This window comes from Ammospiza nelsoni, chromosome 2 (assembly GCF_027579445.1).
Source record: "Ammospiza nelsoni isolate bAmmNel1 chromosome 2, bAmmNel1.pri, whole genome shotgun sequence".
NCBI lineage: Eukaryota > Metazoa > Chordata > Aves > Passeriformes > Passerellidae > Ammospiza > Ammospiza nelsoni.
This window is the reverse complement of record NC_080634.1, coordinates 46674342-46701909: the sequence shown is the minus strand read 5'-3', so window position 1 is coordinate 46701909 and position 27568 is coordinate 46674342. Positions and strand designations below refer to the sequence as shown.

At 41.8% G+C, this 27568-nt stretch overlaps 1 protein-coding gene across 3 annotated transcripts; it reads right to left on the bottom strand.

The window, feature by feature from the left end:
* Positions 1-2609: 2609 nt before the first annotated feature.
* On the bottom strand, positions 2610-17936 carry FDX1 (ferredoxin 1). Of its 3 annotated transcripts, none has more exons than XR_009420518.1 (5): positions 17719-17936; positions 11972-12096; positions 9047-9176; positions 3286-5565; positions 2610-2857 (listed from the first exon to the last, which is right to left on the bottom strand). XR_009420518.1 is itself a non-coding variant. In XM_059493700.1 (4 exons), the coding sequence occupies exons 1-4, from the start codon at positions 17886-17888 to the stop codon at positions 5451-5453; spliced, it is 540 nt and encodes a 179-aa protein (XP_059349683.1). In that variant the 5' UTR covers positions 17889-17936; the 3' UTR covers positions 2610-5450. The 3 variants fall into 3 exon arrangements, 1 of the variants encoding a protein (XP_059349683.1); XR_009420519.1 differs by having other exon boundaries at positions 2610-2824; XM_059493700.1 differs by having other exon boundaries at positions 2610-5565.
* Between the last annotated feature and the right edge of the window lie 9632 nt (positions 17937-27568).

The following is a 27568-nucleotide window of genomic DNA, read 5'->3' as shown; positions in this document are numbered from 1 at the left end:
GTTAGCTATGGACCCCAGCCCACACGATCTTACATGGACGAAAGCAAAAGACCAGAAGGACTCCTCTCCACGTGGGGAACGAATGTCCTCCGTTCATTGACTTGAGAAGCACCACAGGGAAAAACCCACATGGAAAGAGGCCGGGCAGCTTCCTCTAGGGGCTTTTGTACCTGAGGAAGGGGGGCGGAGGAAGAGGACCACAAGCAATGGGATACAAGTGGGGAGAGACGAGGGGAGGGACTGACCAGGGGAGAGACTACCAGGGGGTACTGGGGCGAGGGTGGGTGAGGGGAAAAGCATGTGATAAGAGGGGAAGAACAAGCCATGTGATATAACAGAAACTATTCAGTGCAATATAAAGACTGGTCAGTGCAAATCCCCAATCACCCAGTGCAAAACAACAACTAAATAAACTATTTAGTGCACTATAACACACCAGTCCTACACCAGCTCCCCGGCAGCTCACGGCCGAAGGTGCGGCTGCCCGTGGGGCTGGGGCTCACGGAGCACAGGGCGGGCGGCGCGTTCCGTGTGGTGTGATCGATGGCTGTGTGTCCGATGGCTGTGTGTCCGTGCAGCTGTGTGTCTCCCATCAGCTGTGGCTGATTTGGCTCACAGCCAAGCCTTGCCGCAGCCCGGCCTGAAGCAGCAACGGCGCTTTTCCAGTGCCAGCCCCGCGTTCCCTGCACTGCCCGGCTGCAGAGCGAGCAGCTCCCTCCAGGGCGGCGCTGAGCGGGGCTGTCCCACACGGCTGCTCCGCTCCCACGGGGAGTTTTCATCCCTGGAGCGCTGTGCTGCAGGGATGCACCGCCTGGGGTCAGCACCAGCCGAGGCGATGTCGGAAACACAGGCTCTCTGAAAGTGCCACAAACGGGACGGCTCCGCTGTACCTGAGCGGACCCGAAGGAGGCGGCACCGAGTCTGTTCAGACCCCGTTCTAGACTTTCTCATCTCCCGCAGGTGCCCTAGTGCCGGCTCGGGGAGGGGGTAGGCGCAGGGAACAGGATGCCGGCTGGACCTGGCCACATGGAAGCACAGGGGCAGTGTAAATGCACGGAACACCCTTTTCCTGGCCAAGCTGGAGTCAAGGGAATGAACTTCAAGGAACCTTCCAGAACTGTGAAGGGCAGCCCCAGAGACGCTTGGCCGAGCACAATAAGCCAACAGCTTTTTGATGAAGAGTTGAAGTTGCAAATGCTAAACCACTGCCGGCTAGAAATGACTTTTTAAAGACATTTTGAAATGTGGACTACTTCACATCAAAAACCTCTGCTTAACTCCATAAAAAGCAGAAGTGGTGGCCAGTGGATTAGAAAGTAAATCTCAGGGTTACTTTTAATGCCATCGTTTATACTTTTAATGCCTGTTTGCTTATGGATGGACCGTGCCTCTTGTCACTGTCCTGGCAGCACAACAGGGAGAGAAAGCCCCGAGGCACTGCAGCCCAGAGCAGGACGTGGGGCTGCACAGCCACCCTGCGAGGCCACAGCCCCGGCCATGCAGGAAATTCCCACTCTCCCATCTTTTCAGGTCACTTGGTAACTCACTGACTCAGCTTGAGCATCTCTTCTCCTCCTTTTATTTCTCCTTTTTTCTCCCAAGACATAAGGATTTTTTGTATGCCCTATCTTTGCATACCATATTGTCCATTCCAAGGGCAAAATATAGGCTGTAGGAAATCTCCACACTCTAGCCTGGACCTGTGAGAAGGGCAAGCACTGCATCTTCCCTGCACCTTTTTTGGACACAGCCTTTTCAACTTGCCCCCAACTGGGATGTGAATTATGTTTGAACACAGCTGTCTTAAATCCTCTGGAGACCCATAGCCAAAAAAAAAAAAAAAAAACAAACTCTCAATATTTAGTTTTTGTCTGAGAAGTCACAAACTGCCTACAGAACTTGCCTTTTTCAGTCTCACAACAGCCTGCAGTCCAGATAATGGGAACTCCTGAGAGATGAAGATGTGGTGGTGTGGGAATGATGCAAGGCACACCCTTCTTCCCCCTTCAGACACCACACAAACATGCCACAAAATGTCACAGACTGCTGGCTTGGACCTGACTGCAGTTTAGGGCAGTAGAGGGGAGGGACAGTGTAGAGCCACAGACAAGTTCCTCCACACTCCTGAAAAGGCAGAGGGATGGTTTTGGCCTGACTTTCTCACAAACACGACCCAAGCTAAAGGACCTTTTTACCCACCAGCAACAGATGACACTGCAACCCACCACTCCCTCAAAGCTTGTGAAGTAAAGATCTGTGCCAGCCCCAGACTTTGAGTATGCTTCTAAAGTTTAGAACACAACACAAAGGAAACTGTCAGTTTTGATTTGCTCCTCATTTTTTAGGGGGGAGAGACAGAAGAAACCCACTGACCCCATCTTTTAATAAAGAAAGGAAATGGTTTTAGAAAGCAAATTACCTGTAATCTTTATTTGAACAGGGAAATAAACATGTATTCAACTAATTTGGATGCTATAATTGTGTGTCACTACACAAAATTTCATACTTACACTTTAAAGTGCACCATTAATGGGTAAGGTCCATTTTCCCCCTAGAAATACATTCAATAGCTTATAGAAGAAGGAAAGAAAAATCCACAAAACAAGAGGTGTCAGAAAGAGGTTAAAAATAAGATTTATTTGCAAATAATTTTGACAATAAACTAGTATCTCTGAGATGTGCATTTTGGGGACTACAAGTCAGTTCCTTTGTGTTCTGAGATTTCCATTTGCATGCAGTATGGGATACCTCCAGAATTCAAAATGAACTTCGAAGTGTCCTTTTTTTTGCCTTGCTGTGATGAGTGATTCATTCCACAGGCACACTGTAGGAGAGTCAAAGTCTTTGTAACAAGTTGCTGTCACAGGAAACACACAATGAAACCACCTTGGCTTAGAAAGAAAATTCACTTGGGAGCTGTTCCACATTTGTTTAACACAGTGTTAAGCACTTCAAGATTCCCACAAGAAGTACCTGGTGCTGTATTAAAAAAGCCCAAATAATCCAATGGAAAAAAACCCCCAAAAACCTTAAAACCAAACCAAAAACACAAGACGAGCCCAAAACTCAATAAATATCAACATCTACCCCTAAACTTCACAGGTATACTGAAAACTTATATTTCTTTCCGATACATAAATGCACAACACATCTGGTCATGACCCAGTTGCCCCTCTTGGAAGCTGATGAGCTGTCTCATGTAAAAAACCCCCAAACCTCAAGATTCAATAGTAATAACTGTATATAAATGAGCTCAGGACAAAGGCAATACAAGGTAAGATTTACCTTAAGGTCTGACTGTGTGAGGGCAACCTCCCAGTCACGGTTAGTGTCACAGCAGCAGAAAAAGAAGACAGCAGCAGTCTGAATCAGATTACATCAGAATTGAATTCTGAAACCTCTACACGATTAGGTTTTGAGCAGACCACAATTAGTATACCTTGCATTAGAACCAAGCTGAAAGGTAACAGAAGGAAACAAGGCAACTAAGAGAGGAAATAAAAGAATCTAACCCAATATTTGACACTGGAAAAATATTTTTTCTCTCCTCCATACATATAATAATACAAGAAAAGATGTCCAGGTGGCATTGTTACCAGTTCACACAATTAATGAATGTACTATATCAGCCAAATGTAAACAAAGATGGTTGTATATATATATATATATATATGTATATATATATATATATATATATATATATATATAAAAATGCCCAAAAAATCAAAAGTTAATTACTACTGGTGATAACCAGTACACATAAGTATTTATGTAAAGTTGGTGATAATAGCAGTCTTAGAAACATTATTTAATTTGAGCTACTTTAGAAAGACTAAACCTATATTCAGCTGGAAGTTCTTTATCATCAATGCAGACATCTCACCACAGGGGTTTCCCTACACCTTCTGGAGAACCTAGTCCATTTTTATGAAACATATCCACTTGGTCATTTTGCATCAGCCATTACTGAAATGATCCTGTGAGCAAGGCCCAGAATCAAGTAATTTCTTCAAGCTGAACACTCTAGCTAATGTCAGACTGCCTCCTGCACAAGCTCAATTTGTGCAGGAGGAATAAAGATTTCAGAACAAATCTGATGTTGACAAACATTGCCCTGTTCAATCCCAACTCAGCTATATTCAGAGAACAATAAGAGTTTGTGATGTGTAAATTGTAATTCCACCGGGCATGTTCTCCCATTACACAGTTCCAAGGACTCATTCTTCTAAGCCTGGTCTACCACAGTATTTGTGGTATAGTCAAATGTAAATATTATTGAGGTTTACTGACATCTTATTTGGGCCAGGGTTAAGCTGCAGGTGCCAACATCCTGCGTCAGCCTGTCCTGGTTTCAGCTGGGGGAGAGCTGATTTTCATCCCAGTAGCTGGTACAGTGCTGCTTTGGATGCAGAATCAGAATAATGTTGATAACACACTGGTGTTTTAATGTAAACACAGCTTAGCCACAACTCAGTCAAAGCCTTTTGAGACTCTCACCTCCCCTCGTGGGGGTACACAAAGCCAGAACTGCTGACCCCAAGTGACCACTGGGAGGTCCCACAGTCTATGGTGTCATGCTCAAAATATCAGCTGGGGCAAAAGCTGGCTGGGGACACTGCCTAGAAACTGGCTGGGCATCAGTCATCAGGTGGTGGGCAATCGTGCTGTGCCTCACTAGATTTATGTGTTTTATTTGTCATCATTACTGTTGTTTTCCTTTCTGTTTCTGTCCTATTGAACTGTCTTTATCTCCACATATCAATGTTACTGTTTTCCCTCCAAGTCTATCCCCTCCATCCCATTTGGAAGGGGGAGGTTGGGCAGTGGTGGGGGGCAAGTGAATGGCTGTGTGGCATTTAGCTGCCTGCTGGGTTAAACCATAACACAGCTCCTAGAACTCATGGATTCAGCAGTATTTTCACAAGACAACATTTGCCACATCTCATTAAGATTCCAAAGTCTGAAAATTCCTATCCTGAAAATCTACTGTTTGCGGAGGAAGTACCATATTTACCAAGAATTTAACTAGTTCTGAGCACACCATCTTTCATGGCAACACTTCAAAAAGACCCCATACAGTCCTACAAGTTCATTTCTCTTACACATTCAGGTCTGACAGCTAGAAATGCTCAGAGTTTGTTTTAGGAGAAGTCCTGTACAAGTGATCCAGTTTTTAAATGTCATTAAATGTTTTGGCAGAATAATGTTATATGAAATCTCTAATACATTTGCTAATGTTTATAATACAATGATTACTTATAAGAAGTATTATTGCATTTTAAGCGTAAAAATATAAGAGGTTCTATAAAGAAAATTAAAATACCATTAATCTAATATTGATATTCATATAAAATAACTCACAATTATGTAAGTTTCCATATTTAATTACACATTTAAAAATAAGTTATAAAAATAGTTAAGCTTCTTTAAAACCCCTAGGATATTTTCTTTTAGGAGTTTTTACTCATATCTACTGATTGTCTAGCATCAGCCACAGCTTCTGGTACTCGAACAGTCATATCATTCATTGATTTCTTCAAGCAGATTTGGCAGCCTAAACGTGATCTGTGGGGAAACAGGACATCATTGTTAGTTCTAGCCGACCAGCAATCTAACAGCATTTACCCCCTTACATCTCCAACACTCAGCCACCCCAACAGACCATGGACTAGGAACAGCCACTCTTGTGCAGGGCCTTAGTCCAGCACAGAGTGAACCACGTGCATCAGCACAAGGATCTGTGTGGCAATAGCCAGGATTTATGGCCAGAAGAGAGCTCAGCACACTGGAAAGTCCCACAGCTGAGTACTTCCTGCTCACTGAGACAATGCAGGGGATGGGTGACCCTTCCCTTTTCAGTGGGTCACTAACAGGTCAGTCCAGTGCAGGGAGTGATGCTTGATCTCCCAAGGGACATCTGGCACCTCTGAAGAGATAAAGGCAATGACTCTGAATGAAAGCCTCAGAAAAAACAAAGCCTAGCCCTTCCATCCAGAATTCAATGTTCTTAAACTAAAAAACTCAAGATTAGGGGTAAGCCAGAAAAGTAAGAGTGAAAAGACAAGAAACAGGAAGGAGAAGGATAAAACACTCAACACACCAGAGGAGATGTCATCCTTCATTTCTATACCTATCATTCAGCACAAGAAAACCAGATGTTGCTCATGAGCAATTAAAACCAGATTCAATACTACAACAAAACTCTGCAGACATCACAAGCTGCTTTTATTGCTGGGATAACTTTAATTCGATGTCCATGTGTCCGAATTTAAGTACAGAATACTAAAGACATCAGCAAGGATGGGCAATGTTCTGGAGTACCACAGACACTAACTAGCTGACAGCCTGTTTCAAGACTGTAAAGTTCTCACTCTTTTCTCCACCTCTCCATATGCATTTATTTGCATTTGTCTTTTAACTCCAAATGTCATTTCCTATTGTTCAAGAGCATAAAATCCTCCTGCATGTTTTCACAGGCAGGTGACATTACCACAGCACAGTAAACAACCTTTACTCCTCACTGTGTTTTCCTAAGTCTTCCAGAAGGATGCTCACACTAATTAAAACCTAGCACCCATCACTTTTACATCATGCTGTTGATCATATACTCTTACCAGGCATAATACTTCTTATTAAAAGATTGGGGGGGGAGGGTGGTTTAACCAATTACTTAGCCTTTACAGGGCTTTTGCTCTTATGCTGTTGCACCTCAAAATTTAGTGAACAATCTCTAGACCTAAGTAAACTACATGAACTGCAGATCTTTCTTCATTTCAATAAGTTATATGAATAATGTAAGTAATTTTTCATTTTTTAATTGGTATGAGTAACACTATATCTGTGGACACATTAGTTTGAAAGAAGGTCACAGAATACACCAGGACACCCCCTGCAAAGAAGCCTTCCAGTATGCGGACAGCCCATAAAACCTCTAGAGAAAAAAGCCAAGTTTCTTTTGCATTATGTTATCTTTTTCTATTTTACGTTCACCTTCTACATCACCCATTGGCTCAGCACGTAGACAAAGTTTCCTGTTGCTGATAGGTTAGAAACAAAAGTATTTGCCTACTTTTTGCAAGCTGTTTCTCATCTTATTTTTTGCTTTAGTATTTTAACTTGCCAGGGTTTGCAGTCCCCTATCTTACTACTTTCTACTGTTCCACAGTTGATCAAAAGAATTTCATTTTAACCAATTAATCCTTCATTTTCAAAAACATGAACTTTCATGGCAGTTGCTGGTTGAAACTTTCCCAGATAAAGAGTCACTGACAAGAATAAGCTGCTGTGCTTATACCTGTGACAGAACAGAGAAGTACATCTCCATGACACAAATTTACATCAGCACAGGAGTCCAGGTAACGTGCACCAAATACCAACCACTTAGAGCTCCACCTTTCAGAAGAGTCATCCCCTCACATAAATGGAAGGTCCCTGGCCATAGGAAGAACATGTGATGCTAGGAAAACCTAATAGAAGTACCAAACACCTTCAGAGGGTGTAAAACTTCATTTCATATGAAGTACTTAGAGGAGAAAATAGAAACATTTAAACAGAGAGCTCTGGTTTTCTACTGTTTTCCAATTCCTCAGTAAAATCTCCTTGCTTTAAACATTTACTTAAAAGGTAGCCAAAGAAAAGTTTTAATTAATCATATGCCTTCAGAGCTATTCAGGAATTATTTTGGCCCTGAACCTAAAAGTTACTCTTTTTATTATGGTAGGTGGCAGGCTTAATAGGCTTATGTTTTTTTTTTTTTTTTTCAAAAGTGAAAATGGGTTTTTGTGAGACAGGAAAAATGATAAAACAAAAGAAGCTACAAGTTTCTCATAGCTTGACTTCTTTGCCCTTCCAACTTCACATAAATGCTCAAATTTGGCTTGAGAAAGTGTCATGTAGAAATAAATGATGAGTATAGGATTCCTTTTACTGATATAAGGAGACAGATCAGTTAATTCAGAGTACTTCTTTGCAGAGACAAACTCTATGCTATATAGACCAGATATAAAGCCTCTGACATCATTGGAAAGATTCTCAAAAACTTCAACAAGCAGTTCTGTTGAAACACGAAGGAATGGGCTTATGAAACCTCAAAAGGCACAGCTGCCTACTGTTTGTGTGAGCATGTTCTGTGGTAAAGGCACTTGTGCACCAGCAAGTATAAGAGACCACCAGGAATGGGTGGGTCTGTGATGAGGATTAACACCCTAACTACAAGATGTGTGATGGTGGGGGTGATGCAGAACAGAGGCTTACTTTGGAGCACCACTAGTCTAATCCTAATGCCTCTGAGCAGTCAGAGCACACTTCAGGATCAGTTTCTCCCAAAAGGGAATGTGGCTTGTGTGCACAAGGATCACTATGATAGGAGTCAAGGCATAACAAGTATGTTCACTGACATCTCTACGCTGTTTGTCCTAGAGAAGGCTTGGAGGAAGGATCTTCGCAAACCTGGGTACATAAATACCACAGAGGTTGGATAAGGTGGGGTCTCCATCCTTGGATATATTCAAAAGCTGTCTGGACATGGTGTTGGGCATCAGATCTAGGTGATCCTGCTTGAGCAGTGGGTTGGACCAGTTGACCTCAAGAGGTCCCCTCCAATCTCAACGTTCTGTGACTCTGAAAAGAAGATCTGACCAAAACCTAAAACACTGACATAAACACATTAATAAAATACATTAACTAGCTACAGACTAACAATGGAGAGGAAATAGAGAGAATAAGAAAATCCACACACAGGACAGCAGTGGCAAAGCTTTCATGGAAGGAACTGGGTTTCCAGTCATGCTTTAGCACTAACATTTCTGCACCAGACCCCTCTGAAGACCAAGTACTGACACTTTTCAGTCACAAAAACAACGATGACATTTTTTAATACTAATTAAGACAAACAAGATATAAACTTGGCAGTCCCATTTGTGTAACAAAATCCATCTATTCATTAAAAGCTGGTTAAGGTGCTCCAAGAACATTGGATTGCCCCATCTGCAAACCTTTCTTCCCATTCTCTGAAGTAGTAATGTAGGGAAGTGTTATGTCGCCTTACGTTTCTGTGAGGCCATAAGCCAGGTCCAGCATGTCCATCTCTTCATCAGTAATTGCATCTAGTTTCTCAAATATGTGGTCTTCAAATATTAAATGACAAGTTGAACAGGCTAGTGTTCCTTCACATGCACCTAAAGAAAAATAAATCAAGATAATAGAAAACCCAGTTTCAAATTGCAGCTGAATTTCAGAAGAAATACTACTTGTGTTTATTTCATACAAGAAGTCTCAGTTGATTAGCAAAATTAATGTTCTGTATGTTCCCATATTCATATACCTACTCTGCATTCAACTATTAATAGCATTTCTACAGTTACTATAGCAGTAAGATTTACTTAAATGCTAAGTAATTACTTTAAAAATGCTATGTAATCAGTTAAAATATGCTATCTAATCAGTTAAAATACTTAACTAATTTCCTTCCCATTATTTAAAGAATAGCTTTCTACTATAAGAATGCAAAAACAGACAATGCTGTCAATCAACACTACTTCATTTGTTTCCAATGCTGATCCTTCTTATCTCTCTCTTTCCCAAGGTTTTGAGAAGGTTTTCTCCAGAAGTTCAACAGCAGACACCTGCTACACAAGAACAATTCCTTAGAAGTACAGGGAGGAGGGATTTTATGCTTATTTCTTCTCACTTAAAGAGAACAGTAAATGAGAACGACAAAGGTAGTCAGGCTAGAAAGAGATGGCCTACATGGATTATGAAGTGCTCCAGTAGGAGTCAAGGACCTAACAAGTTGCTGGGGCAGAGCAGCACAAGCACCAACTCCACCTACCTGCTACAGCAATTAGGTCACCACAGCACAGCACAAGTTTGAACTGCAACAAATTTGTCTCTGTCACTGTACTGGTCTGTGTCTTGGGCTGGCACCAAGTTGAAAAAGAAATATGCAATTTCAGGAAGAGTGGGACAGCTAAATACTGTGGAGATTACAAACCTCGGGCTCTGATTTAAATTCATAGAAGAGAATCAGATAACACAGCCAATCTTCACTTGTTTACTTATTTCTACGGAGAGCAGGACAAAATCTACTGTGACCACATCACCTTTGTAATCATGGAAATAAGAGAAGCAAGGCTGTATGTATAACCACTGCTATGAAAAGAAATAATGGAATTCATCACTAGACCTTGAGAACCACACAGAAAGCATCATGCTGCTACAGAACCAAAAGCATGTATTCAAGGTGAGCATGACACTGTAATACAACATTTGATTTTTAAATTATATCATGTCTTCAAATACATGAAAAAGCAGAGCTTAATTAAAATGTCAAACAAAATTTGTCCTATCAGCAGCTTAAGGATCATTTATGTTGGGGAAGTGAGGGAAGGGGTGAGGGGGAAGGAAAGAACACTGACCAGTCTCTTTGAACAGTGGAAAGTCTTTCCACAAACATAAAGCCATAAAACTGGCAACAAATTGAGTGCAGCTGAAGCTTTCAACAGATCTGTAAGCCTTTATACAAAGATAAATCTATTATTGTTAATGCACATGGGATGCCCCCTAGTGACAGAAGCAAATAAGCAGGATTTTCCCTTATTACTTTGTTCTTAAACACAGAACATACATTTTTGCTACATTATTTCTCTGCCCTAGTACAATGTTTCATTAGCAAGCAGTTATTGAAAAGGGACTAGCTCGCATTATAATTAAAGACTGTAACACTATTCTGAATTTTCAGTTTGACTTCCTTTTATTGACAGCATTGCCTTTTGCCACTTTACCACAATACTCTAACACAGCTGATATTGACAAGAGAACACTTACTGTAGAATGCAAGCAGACCAGCCATAAACCTAAATGAGTAATAAGTGATACATAAAGCCAGTTGCATTACAGATTTTTGAGACAGTTTTTCTTCCCCAGACATATGCAACTCCAGACATAAACGATATCTCGATATTAAGTATAAAATTTTAATCCTACCAAAGATTTTATCACTAGCAGTAAAATTTATTTGCACTTAACTAAAACACACATCAAATTTAAACTGTGCTACAATATTCTGCTGCCTTTTTTTTTCTACCAATTGCTCCACATTACGCATTCATTTCTGAAAATTGTACTGCGACTTTCTGCTTTAGATCTATTAATTTTTCAGCTCATGTTCATATAAATACCTTCCCAAGGTATTTCATTGCAATTACCTAATACCTTTGAGCAATGTGGTCTTGTAGTTTGAGCAACAAGGGCAGGTGGAAGATGCCCATGACAGGGCGGTTTGGAACTGAACAATCTTCAAGGTCCCTTAAAGCCCAAACCATCCTATGAGTCTAACTATGGAAAGTGAAAAATTCTGAAGAAATAGAGAGAAGTTGTAACTTCATCCTGTTTTGATTTTAAACAGAACTTGTACCAAGTTAGAATTCCATAAGGTCTCCTTTACTCCAGTTCTTTAATAAGAATTAAACTCCTTGCTCTTCCCTGCTAACTGACATGGATTTGGCTGTTTCTTTCACTTTGCACTTCTCTGCTACAGATATGGAGGTGCTACAAAAAGCCTGATAATAAATTGAGACAGTCTGGCACTACAGAAGTAACCAGACACTTAGAAATGCACCATGTCTGTGTTGCCTCCAGAACAGAACCTTTGAGCTCAGAACAGGTCTGCAGGTGGCAACTTTCAGACTCCGCTTTGACAGCACTCTGGGCATATTCTCTGTTTTAGTACTCAAGCCCAGATCACCTCAAGTACTTTTTAAAACTTGAACCAAAATATTCTATGCATCTGTAGGACAAAAAAAAGGGGAGAAAACCCAAGTGAAGTACAGCTAGGTTTTATATATAAAATATTCATTTACAGTGGGACTCAATGATGTTGAGGGTCTTTTGCAATCTAAATTATACTGTAAATATTTATGCATAAAGAGAAAATTTCTAGACACTGAATAAAATACTCAGTGAATCTACTTACCAAAACCATCTATGTCTAGATTATTGTCAACAACAACATCCAGCAGTGAATCCCCAGGTTTTCCCTTAGCTGTCAGTTTGTCACCGTCACGGTTTATGAAGTGAACAGTTATTTTATCTTCTGAGCTGAAAAATAAAATTATATAATATAATTAAAGAATGCTAGAATTTTTTAGCACTTTAGAATTGCTTGACTACTACTTAAATAATAGCTGATACTACTACTACCAACTCCAAGAAAAGAGAAATCAAAGTTATTGGCTTTTAAAAGCTTTAACATGTACAGGCTTTTACTGTTGTACATTGAACAAAGACCATGAAAAATAAAAAAAAAAAAACAACCTTGGTGTTTGTTTTGTCACTACAAGCCATATGGGATCCAGATGTTTTGCCTTTCACCAAAGACAAACAGTTTATTTTAGGCACAATATTTGTATTTTTAACAAATAACTGAGCTTATTTTAAATGTTTCTCTCACCACCTTTCTGTGAACTCTTGCTTAGGATTTATGAATTTTCTGTTGCTCTCATAATTATAATTTAAAATAAATTCTACATTTTCCCATTTCTGCTTAGTGTCTAAGACAGTTTGCTTTATTAATTCCAAAATTTAATTATTCTCTCTTCCCATAAATGGCAATAGTCCAATAACATTGTGCTGTTTTTAGGCACAGATTCTCTGAGGAGTTCATCTTCTAAATATTAATTCTAGTGAAGTACAAGGTTTTTGCACTGGTTTCAGGGAAAGAAGGTTTTGCATTTTTTGCCTTTTCTTTCCAGACAATTATTTATTTAATACAAAATTCAGTCTGCTCAAAAATGTCTTAAGATTAGAGCTTTTAACATTAAAAAAAATTTTTTTTGCATTCCATATTATTTTATTTCACACACAAATTAAAGGAAAGCTTTAAATATACTAATAACAAACAGTATGTTCAATTTTAAATAGATTATTTTCTTTCCTACAGTAAGTAACCAAAACAAAAACTTGTTGGATAGACAGTGAAGAAATCTACCAAGAGATGACATAAAAATAGAACAACTAAAAAGCCAATTAAAAAAATTATGTTTCCATCTGAAATCCATGTTTAAGAACCACATGTTTTATATTACCCACACTCTTCTTAACTGTGGGACTTGAGTGATTTATGACATAAGACAAGTCAAAAATCAAGTCATCCCCTGGAAAACTCTAACCTGTATATCTGAATATTAAAGAAAAATTTTGAAAATGGCCATGCTAAAAAATCAGTGAACAAATTATTTTTGTAACTGGCTGTAAAAGAATGTGTTTTTAGTAATCTGGGTCCTGGCTTGTTATGAAACAACAACAAATGTTTGTTGCTACAGACTTCATGCACTTCCCACAACTCTTAAGTTCCACTGGCACCAGTGTGCTCTGTGATTATTTATTATGATGTCATGTTCAATTCTTCTCCTATCACCCCTCAGTCCACCCTCCAGAAGGCAGCCACAAGCCACTATTAACTGTAAATTCATTCCAAAACTATAATTGATAATGAAGGCTTGACCTTGCTGACCTGCAGAACACAATTGAAGCACATGCTATAAAAAAATTCAGAAATTTTAAAGATATATCTTTACAAAATATGATTTATGTTGCACTGTCACCTGTGATATCCAAGGGCCACCACCAAACCATTCTGTGGGGGTTTAAGAAAGCACTCTGCTTTTCATTTTGCTCCTCGGCTATGTTAACACCTCCCACAGCAGAACCAAGGAAACAAGCACCCACTCAGACAAACAAGTACAAAATTCCCCACCTCCTCTGGGAGTTTAGCACAGATGGGTTTAGACTGCATCTGGAAAGGTACAGATCCACATTCTGAGAGCCTAAGCTAACGTCTGACAGTGTAATTCTAGACTGCCTCAAAAAACCCTTCCAGAGCTCAAAGTTCACTCTCCTTTGCTGAAATATTGCCATCAACATGACAAAAGTAATGCTGACAGGAGACAAAATGTAATATGCACTTGCATTTCTGGGTATGCTCTGTCCAAGTTATAGACATGGCAAGTACTAAATATTTATTCCAATATCCTAAACATGTGCTTTATTATAAGATTAGGCACTTACAAGTACCATGGACCAAACAGTAAAATGTCTGGGCATCCATTAGATCCCTGCAACTTTTGTAAATGACAAGTGAACTCCCTCCCAGTTTTCAAAACACACTTGAAACTGGCTTCATCTGTGGTTACACTTGAATCTGATAGAACACCACAGTGCCAGGAGAGGAACAGTCCCGCCCCCGCTCCTTTGTTCCTCGTCTCTCCAGCGCTCACACTGTCCTGCAGTAACCTCCGTTTGGGAATGCACTGGCGGAAAGCCAAGGTCAATAACCCCACAGATGTCAGAACCAGCAGTCAGATCTGACCCTCGCATGAAATTTACACCAGTTTACAATGGCTGTGTTACTGCAACTTTAGGCTGCAATGACACAATCTGGGTTTCATGATCAGATTAAATCAATCTCTTTACAGTATAAAAATGTGGGTTTGTGTGATCCCCACTCCAAATCACCCTGCCATCGTCCTTACACCAGTATTACCACAAGTCAACTCCTTTTGCTCATGTGGATGAAAATCAACCACAAAAACAAAGAAGCAGCAGTGGGATCCCCTGGTCAATAGGGGCCATCTGATATCTGCTTCAGCCAGCTGGGACCTGCGCTGCGGCTGTGTGTGGCATGCAGCAAGGGGACAGACAGAAGGACCACCACCGGGTCACTGACTTGGTAAAAACTGACACAGACCTTAATCTTTTGACAGGACCTAATCCACCCTGATTTGTAACTGTAACTAAAACTTATTTATTTGTGCAAAGTTAGATATAGCCTTCTCAAGTCTTTCAGTAGATCTGGTTTTTTGCTATAGCCACCTTCTATCACTCTTCTATCATATACCACTCCTCTATCACTTAGCCAAAATATTCAAAACATCTCTGGCGCTTTATTTGGTGGAAATACTTTCAGAAGTGTGCGCATGCAATAATCAGACTAGTGAGACATTCAAAACACACACTGAGCCAATCTTCTCAATGACTGGGGGATACCATTAAAAATATAAAAATCTCACCCACATGAAACAATATTTAGGCTTGATAAATTTCAAATAACATGGGGTTGTCCACTCAGACATTGTTTGCATCATGATAAACAACTATTCAAATACCCACATGCTGCGAACCAGTCACAGGCAATCAACACGAAACACGAGCCAGGCCCATGCAAGCATGAACAGCCTCAGGATTATCAGGAAAAACACAATTTATTTTGTGTATCCACATGAAGCATAAATATCCCAATCCATGCTCAGATAAATGCTTTTCACCAGATGTAAAATATGATTAATTTCTTCACATGGTTGCCACCGTCCTATCAACATTTTCTATCAAGTTTGACAAGGATACCCTAAATCAGGCATACTGCAAAGGCACAGAGGAGCACCAGAGAGCTGTAAATGCTGTTTGCTGCTCCTCTCATGCAAATAACAGTAAATACTACAAAAGTCTCAAGAGCTACTTCTTACCCCTTAAAAGAATTAGCCTTTTGAATGTTCAGCTATTAATTCCAAGTTATGAATCACCTCTTACATTCCTCCAAACAAAACATAACTTTAATCTGGTATTGCACATGGTAAAACCAGCTCTGTTATTCTTAGATCTTTTAATAAACAGCAAATCCAACAGCCCTAATTGCCTGAGGAGTTCCATTAATTAAACTATTATACAGGCCTCAATCAACAGAAGTTGTAAATCTGAACTAATCTTTAAAGCATGCAAGTATTATGCTGTGCACCAAAAACATTGCACAGATAACCAGACTGGTATAAAAAGAATTCTGAAATAACTACTGTTCACCATGAAATTAAAAGGAAGGATAAGGATAAAAAAGGAGCAAGAGAAAGGAGGAACTGTAAATGAAAACACAATGCCTGATGCTCCACTGAAACCCTTGGAAACCTCTGCTCACAGGAACCACCCCAGGTAATGTTTTGTACAGTGATGTCTTCATCTTCTAGACACAAATATAGCTAATTTCACACATACAAACAATGATGCATGTTTTTTACTGAAATAACACTGGTGGATTATAAAAAGGTCAGGAACTGGGTCTCAAATATGGTGCCCAGAGAAAGTAACTTATGCATAAATGGAGAAAACAACAATATACAAGAACTTTCCTTTTCTCCCAACTCACTCAGTCAGGTTATGATACTGAGTATATAAACAACATTGGAAATACTTGTTTGCATAAGTTTTTTTGCTGGTGTGCTTGCAAAATGAATGTAAATAAATGCCATTCTGTATTCAGCCTGTTTGTGAAAGACATGAGGGGATTACAGGTCTTACATTACTATTAGGTAAGGAAACTCCTTCCCTTTATAGGATTCTTTTTCAATTATTTTAATACCTTTTAAAAAAACTTGTGAACATGTCACATCTTTAATTTTTGTAATTAAAAACTGCAAATTAGGGACCACAAAATCAACTGATCATCAGCAGGATCCCTCAGAGAGATCTGACTAGCACTTACTCATCTCATATGGCAGGCTAGAAAAGTTAAGTCTCTCTCTCTCTCTCCACATTAAAAGTATCTGCTGCAACAAAGTCAAAGATCACCTGCAAAAGAGTTCAAAAGCAAACTATTGAGACAGCTTTGATGTCGAGGGCGCTTAATCTCAATCTTCTGGAAACAGGCCAGGCTACACCCCTGATGCTGGGCTGCTGATTGTGAGTCCTGTTCCAAGTCTAGGAAACTTCTCTGGCAACCAAGTACATCAGGTTTTAAAACCTCTGCTTTTTAAATACTGAAAGTTAGCTGTAGACCTGACTGATCTTTGAATATACAAACAAGCCAGAGGGCAGTGCATAAACAATCTGTAACTACCTGTAATAAGCATCAAAACTACAGCCGTGGACTGTGTAATATTACATGTCCACAGATGTAAGGCATTCTGAAATACCTACTCATACACACTGGTGGGGAGAGGAGGAGCTCTGCACATTTAGAATGGACCACAGAATCAATTATGTTGGAAAAGACCTCTGAGATCATCAAGGCCAAGCTATTACCAGATATGACCATGTCACCTAAATCATGGCACTAAGTGTCACACACCATCCTTCCACGAAGAAGGTTGCAAAAGGGCTCTTCATCACAGAAAAACTATACCAAAGGCAGAAGACACTCTAAGTATTAGGATTGCTCTGATATGTGCTGTACTTCTACCACAAGCCCAGCCACACTTTCACAGGAAAAAAAAAAAACCCTAACAAAACCAAACAACAGAAAAAAAGGAAAACGAGCGCAACTTCAGTAAGGTCATAACCTCTCAGAAAACCAGTGTAAGCACCAGGCACGCTGGTTTAGTGTTCCATAACGCTGCAAGCCATGCCAACGTGGTTCCAGGTCACACCGACCCCGAGCCTCACCCGCGCCGGGGCCGGTGCGGGGCCTCGCCGGAGCCAACCCGCAGCGCGGGCACAGCCCTGCGGGGCACAGCTCGGTGGAGGGGCCCGAGAGCGCTTCGGTGCCACCGCCAAGCACCCGGAGAGGGGCGGAGGGGCCGGAACGGTCAGGGGCACGGCGGGAAGGTCACCTCGCGCCGGCCGGTGCCACGAGCAGCCGCTGGCCCCGGCTGCCCGCAGCGCCGAGACCCGGCCCAGCTTCTCCGGGCAGCCGCGCCGGGGACCCCGCCTGGCACTTCACTGCCGTGACCCCCTTACCTGAGCACCGCCCGGGCAGACAGGCTGAACGGCCGCGCTGCCCTCCCGGCAGCGGCAGCACCGCTGCAGCCCGGCCTCGGCCCGGCTGCCGGCGAGGTGGAGGAGAAGAGCCAGCGGCGGGAAGAAGCGGCGGCGGCCCGGAAGAGCCGCACCGGCCCTGGGGCGGCCATCGCGGCGGGACGGGAGCGCTGAGCTCGGCGGGGCGGGGCGGGGGCAAAGTCCCGCCGCTTACGCCTGCAGCGCGCGCGGCGGCGATTCTCGCAGCCGTTTACGCAGCACGCGGCCCGCCCCCGCCCCGGCGTGACCGCGGGGTTACGCAAAGTGCGCGGCAGCGCGCGGAGGGGCGGGGCCGGCGCGAGGCCCCACCCCCCGGTGCCCTCAGGTGCCCTCGTGCCGCCCCTCACAGTCCCTCATCGCCCCCTCCTCAGAGCCTGGCGCCGGCTCTCCCCTCCCTGGAGAGCGGAGACATGGAGCCCAACATGTGCTGACCCTCTGCCCGGCTGGGTCCACGAGGGGTTTCTTGTCACAGCAAGGACTCGGCGCTGATACGCGCTGGAGTCACCCAAAGGGTCATCGCTACTTCCCAAATGCTCCTTTGGGAGGCCCCGCCCGTGAGGGAGCGGGCTCCAGCTCCAGGCTGGGCAAGTGGTCGATGCTACTTGGAACTGCCCTGAAACAGCTGATAATAATGTGGAACTCCCGGGGAAATGGAGCTGGCAGCTGAGGAGTCTGAGCCGGCCGCCTCTGCTGTCCAGGCAGGACCATGGAGAAATTCCCAGTTCCTCATTATGTTTCTTATGACAGAGGATCCAACTTCTAAAACACAGGCATCAGCAAATGTCCACTTGCAGCAGTGCTGGTGTCAGAGGGTCTAGCAGGGGGTGAACATGATTCATGGCTCAAGTGCCAATATGTCCCACAGGAAATTTTGAAACTTCCTGAGCAATCACAAACTGCACATGCAGGCATAACTTGTCTCTGATCTTTGATCAGATGGTTTTGTAGATACCCTTCATTCTACCACACCCTGACTGGAGAGTTCTGAGTGAATAAGGAAGAAATATAACAATTACTTTGAAATTGTTCTTTCAAATGGGAATGAAAATGAATGGGGAAAAGGAGGAGGGAATGATACCTCTGAAACACTTGAGCTTGCAAAGATGATTCTTGATGCCTTATAATCTTGTTGCATCAGAATAAGATTGAAGAGGGAGATACTATACTGTATAACTTGATCTTCTGTATTTTCTTTAAGGACAATAGTAGGTTCTGGTGGAAATGTCCTGCTGGAATTTTCAAGAGCCTCCAAACTGTCTGTGCATAAACCAAGTGACCATTCTGATCTCATTTTCATTGGGTTTCACTCTTTTGTACTACAAGAGAATGTGGCTGTGAATAATGCAGTTTATTTCAGTGCTGTCATTACAGCATGGGGTTATATATGCATAATCTTCAGGCACTATACAGCTAAAGACATACAGCTCCAGCTGAACATTAAATATTGTAAAGCCAAAAGAGCACATCACATAATCTTGACTTCAGCCAGACATCTGCTCATTGTAAATTAATGGTTAATGCAGGAAATAAGCCTGAAAGGGACCCTCTGTACTTTCTAATGTAAACCTTTGCTGTCACATTCAACTCAAGCAACTAAATAAAGAAGTATTTATCTATTTCTTGACATTTTCTTTCTCATATTAATTGCACTGAAAAGCAGTCTCAAAATTTCATTCCTTACAAGTGGAAAAAGCCTAATTATTTATCAATTTTCAAATAATTTATTCATTTAGTTCTGAGTATAGAAATATTTATGTCAATTTTCCCCAGACAGGGCTGCTCACTAATTAAAACATTTTCTGTTCTTTGTGACATTCATGATGTTCACCCCATCATTTGTTTACCTCCTCCAGCCCTTTCTTTTAGCCACTCTTGTTACTAGTCTTCCATAATTCAGGAAACTCTCACTGTTCTCCTGGTTATCCCACGGAGCCATTTGTGCATATGTTAGTTTGAGTTCCCCATTGTTAAACATGGGTGACTGTCGCAGACCTCTTTTCATTAAAAATCCTTTCTTAGGATTTTTCTTCCTGAGAAGCTGAGAGGCTCCAGGAACAAAGTGTAAACAATGGTTATCTGCTGCTGTGGAATGCAACAGGTGCATCTGTGATTTGCCCATCCTGGATGTTTATAATTAATGGCCAATCACAGCCCAGTTAGCTTGGACTCTCTGTCTGAGACACAAATCTTTATTATTCATTCCTTTCTCTTCTTAGCTTAGCTAGCCTTCTGAGATGAAACTTTTCCTTCTATTCTTTTAGTATAGTTATAATGTAATATATATGTCATAAAATAATAAATCAAGCCTTCTGAACATGGGGTCAACATTCTCGTCTCTTCCCTCACCTGAAAACCTCTGTGAACTCTGTCACAGGTGTCTAGTTAGGACATTCACTTCAGGTCTCATAGGGTGTCCCTAGTACATAATGAGTCTGAGTGTCCCTAATAGTATGACACTGATATATCCTAGGAATGTGTTTGATCTTTTTTTTTCACGTACAAATTAAATTAGTCGCCTCAAATCAGTGAGAGTCAAATCAGTGTGATTAATTAGTAATCCAGATGTCCTTTCCTGCTTTTCATTAATGAAGCCATCATTAACAGCAAGAGTCCTTGGCTTGCCCAAACTGAACAGAGTGAGGTCTTTGAACTTTGCTTCGGTCTACTTTCATGTGGGGTTTTCACTCATGCTCCATTTTAACACAAAAGGCCAATTCCATGAACCTGCTTCCCCTGTGCTGGGTATGTTCCACAGCTCTGTTCTAGCCCTCTGACTGCCGTGGCCCCAAGCACGTTGCCCCTTTGCAGAAGTTTAGTTGGCAGAGTCCAAGGCCAGTTTCTTCACTGATAAGAGCAGCTGTGAAAAAAGCCAGCAGCAGGGCCTGGCTGTCCCTCGAGAGCCACTTTTAAGCTGTGGCTTTGTGCCAGCCCTCACCTGTGCCACAGGGCAGCTGTGCAGCAGCTCTGTTCGCGCCAGCTCGCACCTCCACGGGTCTGGCCCCCATCCACACTTGCTGGCTTGGCATCCTGGCTTGGCCTCGCACCTGCCTTGCCACTGCAGCCCTGCTGGGTGACCATATGGGCTGTGTCTGACCCTGACCACCGTCTCTCAACCTAATCTTGGCCCTGGATTGCTGCTCTACATCCTGGCTCCTTGTTGATGAAGTGACTGCTTTCACCTGCCTTGGTATTGTCCTTAGTTGCTGGCACACCTTCTATTGCAAAGCAGCCAAATCTTGCTGCTTCCTGACATCCACCACCCCTAAACACAGACCCCCCCCCCCCCCCAAATTTTCTCATAATTTCTATATAATTTTGCCCACAATATAATAATTGCCCACAATTTTGGGTGGGCAAGCTTGAAGAAAATGGTGGAGCAATTTAGGTCAGGACTTTTCAATGAAATAAGAATACCAGAGTGAAATAAAGAGGAAAATTAAAAACCATGTATACCTATTGTCTCTGTGAATCTCAGTTGTGTGCAAGTCTCTTTTCCTTGTCTCTGTGGGGTATTCATTCTAATGGCAAACATTTTGCAAGAGGCACTTCATAATTTCTTGTAATTTTTTTGTTTTGGCATAAGTTCTTGCACATTGGGGAACTTTTTTTATTTGCAATTATATCCTCCAAGTTTTCACCATTTTTAAGATTTTATTTATAGGAGGCAAACAAACCACTAGATGGCAAACAGTTTCAGCAAGAGAATTAATGCATGGGTATTGATACAACCTTCTGTTCTCAGCCTCATCATTCCTTTTCTTGTCCAGCTTTGTGAGTTGGACCTGGGAAATCTGGGTTGATACTGACATAGTCCTTCTTCTCCCTGCCTGTCCCTCTCTTTTGCTGTTGTAGGATTCATGAGTCAGGTGTGTGGTGGATTCATACAGGTGATTTTTGCAGAGACTAAAAAGAATTTAAAAAAAACTGTCCAGGTAGGACTATGGAGAAATTCACAGTTCCTCATTATGTTAGGAAAAGAAGGAAAAAGACGAAAGCAAGCAGTTTCCAGGCATTTCACTTCCATCAGCCAGCCTGGAGACCCACTGAACAAGATGTATCCTGGGAGAAAATCAGTCCCAGCTTGGGTTGTTTTATGCTGCTAAGCAAAGGTACCCCATATTCTTTTTTTTTTTTGGACCTAGAATTTCAAGATTCGGGATGATACAAACATTAAATATGTGTATCATTATCAGTGGATAATTTGCATAAATTACAACAGAGGGTCTCTCTGAGTGCTGTTTTTCTATCTGAAAGAAACATGGCATGAATGCATATTTACAAAATAGAAATCCAACTTTTTTTTTTTAGAGATTTTGAAAATAAAAAATAATCCACCAAGTAATCAGACTTCTATATACCATTAGCTTTCCTGGTCGCTATCAAGTTCTCTGTGAACATGTATTTTAACCAGGATTTTCTTGGAAGTAAAATTGTGTCAAATTATTCCTTTCACTTAAAATATTCAGGGAGATCCAGAGAAAGGAAAGAATCCATCCAACTGTAAACCCGTGGAGTGTCCATCTGTAGCTGAATGAGTGGGACACAGGCTCTGTTACCCTCAACCCAAGAGCACAGGACTTTAAAGCTGTGAGGTCTGAAGTAACCCATGCTTGAGAAAGGGCAGAAATGTGAAGGAGAGATCATCAACCAAAGAAAGATTAATGGACAAGCACAATGCTTACGGGGTGGTTGTTTTTAATTTGAGAATTATTGTGGCTTGTAAGCCTTTCTGTAAAGGGCAGGTAGTCCAAGGATCATGAAAGTGTCTGTAGCTGCCAAGTGATTCTGGAGCTAAAGGGAGATCTGGGAATTTTGGCACTTTGTTGTTGAGGATCTGGTAACTGCGATGCAGGAGGGTGGGAGCGTGTTCTGTTTGCAATTGCTTTATCTTTGCTGGTTTCTCTATAGCACCTGAAATACAGCTGGAAACAGATAGAAATGTTTGGAGTTTTGTCTTTCAAAGAGGTGGCACTCCAGGAATAAGCCAGAGAGCCTGCTGTTTGTTATCCACTCAGAGGGGAAAGCTGAGGAGGTGTGTCTATCTTATGACAGGAAGGTGAATTACTGCCAAGAAATTCTGCTAAACTGTAAATAATCCATTGCTTCAAAGCCATGGTTCTGTCATACATAATAGACTGTGAAATCTGTGTGAGAATTTGCATCTCTGATTTTAAAATTAGTTGCCTGAAAGTCTTGATACTCTTTAATAGAAAGGTGTGTGAGTTTTTCCATAGGAAAACTTTCTTTATGCTTTTGAATTTCTGAAATTCTTCAACATCATGTTACACATAACATTTCATAGCAACAGTTTCTTCCTATGATAAGCTGAAAAAGTACATGGACAGTGTAATGTGAAATTTTCAAAACAAACAAGAATTTATCAGCACTGAGCTAGAGCCACATTTCCATTGTGATTATTTGTCTCCATCAATAGGGGACCTTGAAGTGTGTTCAAAATGTAACCATACACTGTCATGGGAAGGGAAAACCACTATGAAATACAAGAGCACCATGTCTAGCTCATGTCTGAAATCCTTCACCTGCATGTTGTTGGTAGATGGGAAGGTATTCTGGGGAAACCAATGCTTGCTTCATTCTTAGTTTCTTTCTCAGGTGGCAACTTTTAGAGTTGCTGCAGACAAAATATGGGGCTTGAGGGACCTGGGTCTAACATAAAACAGACTGTTCTTTTGGTCTGATGCTTTCCTAATTTTCATATGTATAATAACACCCTGAAGTTGAACTTGTTGTTACTGGGGGACAGGACTTGAGGACAAAAATCCATGACAATTTCCCTAGTAAATTTTGGCTGGGCCAATCTTTTCCACTACTACCAATGTCATAAATCATGATCAGGACAGTAATTAGAGTCTCCAATTAAATAAATAAAACCTTTCCAGATGCCTAAGTTTGGTGTTGGCAATGAATTACAGCCTGACATGCACTCCTCTTGTCTGCTGCTACCCATTTCTCTTCTCTGGATAATGCTGTTATGAATTCTCAGTTACACATTTCCACTCTCTTCCCAGCAGTCCATACAGTTGTTTTGTCAGAACATGTGTAACAAAGTGTTAGTAAAATCTCTCCATCAAGCAAGGATGTCAATTTCTCTAGATGCTGCAAGACCTGCTGTGCTAGTAGTAACAAGTGAATGAGTGATGTATAAGGTCCTGCAATGCTGATCTTTCCTACCTTTGGAAAATACCTCTTGGTATAAACCTCTATGAAGGAGTTAATTTCCTCCTAGTGGCAGTCTGTTGGTTTGGAATGGGCAATTACACATGAGAAAGGCTTTAGTATAATGTTCTGAGAGAAAGAGGCTGGTCAAAGGTGGCGAGTGCACTGAGGCAGGGGGTTGTGTGTCCACCAGGGGGCACAGCGAGCTCGGGCTCCGTCTCATTCACAGTCCTGGACATGCAGCGCCTACCAGGAGTAAAGAGGAGCAAAAGTGTTCACCTGATTTTTACAGACGGAGGTAGAAAATGTGGAGAATTGGCAAGAGGCTGAATGAAATGCATACATGTAAAAATTTTGTCTGGTCAAAGGCTATAATTTCAAATAAACTTTGCTGCTGTTCACAGTCATTGGAAGTCTTGACAAAAATAAAAATGCTAATCAGTGTGTAAGGCAATATTGGGGCTGAGCTTCTTGAAGTACACACCAGCAGCTGTGTGAGAGGCCAGATTAGATACTTCCATGTATTTGATGGATACGTGGAGAAGGACAGGGTTAGAATTATTGAATCATAGAATATCTGGAGTTAGAAGAGACCATAAGATCATTGATCCTGGCCCTCCACAGGACTGCCCCAGGAATCACACCATGTGATGATGCAAACATTTATGGGTGTGAATGGTCATATCTGTTACATCTTAATAATATAAAAGAGGTTGCAAAACCAGCTGGAAGTTCACCAGTAAGTAGTTGTGCATTTGGGACTTCATGGGTAAACAGGCTGTGATAAGCTTATCAGTTATGTTTCTCCTCTGACAGTGTAACTGGAATTGCAAACAAAGATCCTTCTCTCTGATCCTAGAAGCATGTATAGCACATCAGGAATATGATCAGCAGTGTTTTCAAAGTTGCTAAATTTTGTGATTTTTAAAGTACTGTAATAAAATTATTTTATGTATTTCAAAACCTGGTCATTAGCTAAGAACTGAAAATCTGAACCCAAGCAAGTAAGTTCTCTTCCCAGGCCTGAAGAGAGACCTGAATATAAGAATGTCGAAAAGAAATAAAGAGAACCCCAAACTATTATTAAGGCCTCATGAGTCTTGGTTTTATAATGCCAGCCTCATGACTTTCTGGGAAGCAACTTATTGAAAGCCTTGGTTTGACAATTCTGTACTTGGCTAGCTTGGGCTTGACCCAAGTTCCCTTTTTTCTTGGCAGCACTTAAAACAGTTGAGATGTAGCCTATGCCCCTTTGTAATCCAAGATTGCTGTGTGCAGTCAAGAACCTTTAAGCATGGGAAATGAATAAAATGATCCAAAGCCGTGGGGCCCAGCTGGTGGTGTGGGCCAGCAGGACTGGGATGAGGAGCCAAGGGCCATTCTGCTTCCATGAGACCAACTTCTATATGGATTCAGTCCTGCTGACACACTCTGGAGTAGAAATTCTGTTTGACTTTTAAATTGTGCTAGTTTAGCTGGCACTAGTCCAGCTGCTGGGAACTCGGTTGCATAGAGAGAACTCTGCTGATATTTCCAGTTCTTCAGCATTCACACGAGCTGCTGCTGCACTCCAAAGAGACGCAGTGTGCAGCCATCTCCTGCAGCAGGTCACGTCCTGCCGGAGCAGTGCGGCAGCAGCGCCAGGCCTTTTCGTGACCGCTCAGCAATCTCAGCAGTAAAGCAGCAATAAAACAATGCTTCCAATGTCCTCCACTGGCTTTGCCTGTCGGCTCTTATTTCAAGGCAGAGCGCTGTGCTGGCGTATACACAGCATGCAGTAGGTTTCTCCCGCGCCGCTCCGAGGGCTGCTAGCCAAAGTGCGGGCACAAGGTTGGAGTCAGCAACCCATAGCTGTGGTACTGCTGTGGTTCCACACTGCTGAGGGAGTGTCCTACCCTGTCACTCTTTTATACACTTCTGCTCTCTGTGTGGGAGCAAGGGTAACAGAGCCATGCAGCTCTCAGGTCTTAAGCCAGGCCAAATTCTGTGATATTAACAGGCACGGCTGTGGAGTTAGCAGGGTCCTGCTGTGCTGCACCAGGTTGGAGCTAGGCTTACGGTCCTGCTGTGGAGGCCTCTGCAAAGACAAGTAAATGAGTGTCTAGCTCCAGCTTTTATGCCCTCTGGAAGTAATTGTGATACTTTTTAGTAACCTTAAAAGCAAATGCCTGTCAAAGTTTCCTTGTAACATCTTGGTCTCACTGAGTTGCTTGCAGTTGTGATTTCAGGATGGGTGTTTTTTGCACTTGTCAGCTTTTATTTGTAGACTGCTGTCTTGCTAAGGTGGGAGAAATTTGAACTATGCCATCATATAATGTAAAAGCAAATGCCTTTCAGAAATTACTGTTTGTTTATTGAGGGAGGGTAGGAGTGCATGGGCTGTTTCCTGGGGCCCCGTTGTCGCAGCCATGTTTGTGTCTCTACTATTTTCTAGCTGGGACACCCAATTAATTGGACTGAATTTGTTTCCCTTTGTATCTACCTATTCTAGGTTAATAGTTTAGAGGCGAGAAAGATGGAAGTTTCTGGCACTGTGAGCATATGAACCCTTGCATTCAAAAGACTAGTCTAACTGCATGAAAGACCAGGTTGTAGCACAACAGCTACAGGAAAAATACTTTTGTTTTTACATCTGTTTTATTACAAACACTCAGATTTTACTGAAGCTAAAATACTTCAGTTCAAACACATGGCTCCAGAGCTCCATGCTTTTATTTGAGAGTATCATATTTTAGTGGGAGTAAACAGAAGTTAGCATTAGAACAGCACTCACCCTCCAGCACCACTCTGGAACACAACCTATATCAAGATGTGTCTGTCCCTCGTGGAGATGTCAGCCCATGTGACACCTGCAGAAATGCTCACAGGCAGCCCATGGGCATCCTGTCTCTCTACTGAGGCAGAGTGGTAGCCAAGGCTGAGCTGTACTTACTGAGAACCACCCTCTGAGGTTCTCTGAGGCTCTCTCTCATGCTGCATGGCCAGGTTTATGCATGACAGAATACATTTCTTCTACAGGACAAGTGTGGAGCATCCCTCAAAAGGCAGCTGAGGTACAGCCCCCCCAGATAAAATATGAAACCAGAATTACCCACTTCTTTCCTCACAGGATCAATGTCTTAAGTTTATTTGCCTCCGCTTCACAAGGAAAAAACTCTAGGGAAAATCCTGGGTTCTTTTCTCAGACTTTTGCTATAGCTCTGATATATTGTGTAAAGAAATATAACAGTCACAGCTAAATTTAGGATAAACAATATCTTTTAATTAATCTTTCCTTGACTTGCTGAATTATCTTTTTTCCCCCAGAGATTTCTTTCTGGCTTTGCCTATTTTGTAGGAAAAATACCAGTCCAGTGGTTTAGATTTCACTAAAAATGGAAAAATTTAGATCACGAGTTCTGCAAACCAAAATGCATATGAGCAGTTCTTTGACTAAAATGATCAGTACTATTAATCAGACTCATAGCTCCTTTGAGACATACTTAATTCTGTATTTTATTTTACTGCAATAGAACATAGTGGGCTTTTAAGTAATAGATACCATTCCTTATTACACAAATATTTTTATAACTGATATATCTGAATATATTAAGATGCAGATGAGCACATTGAGTAT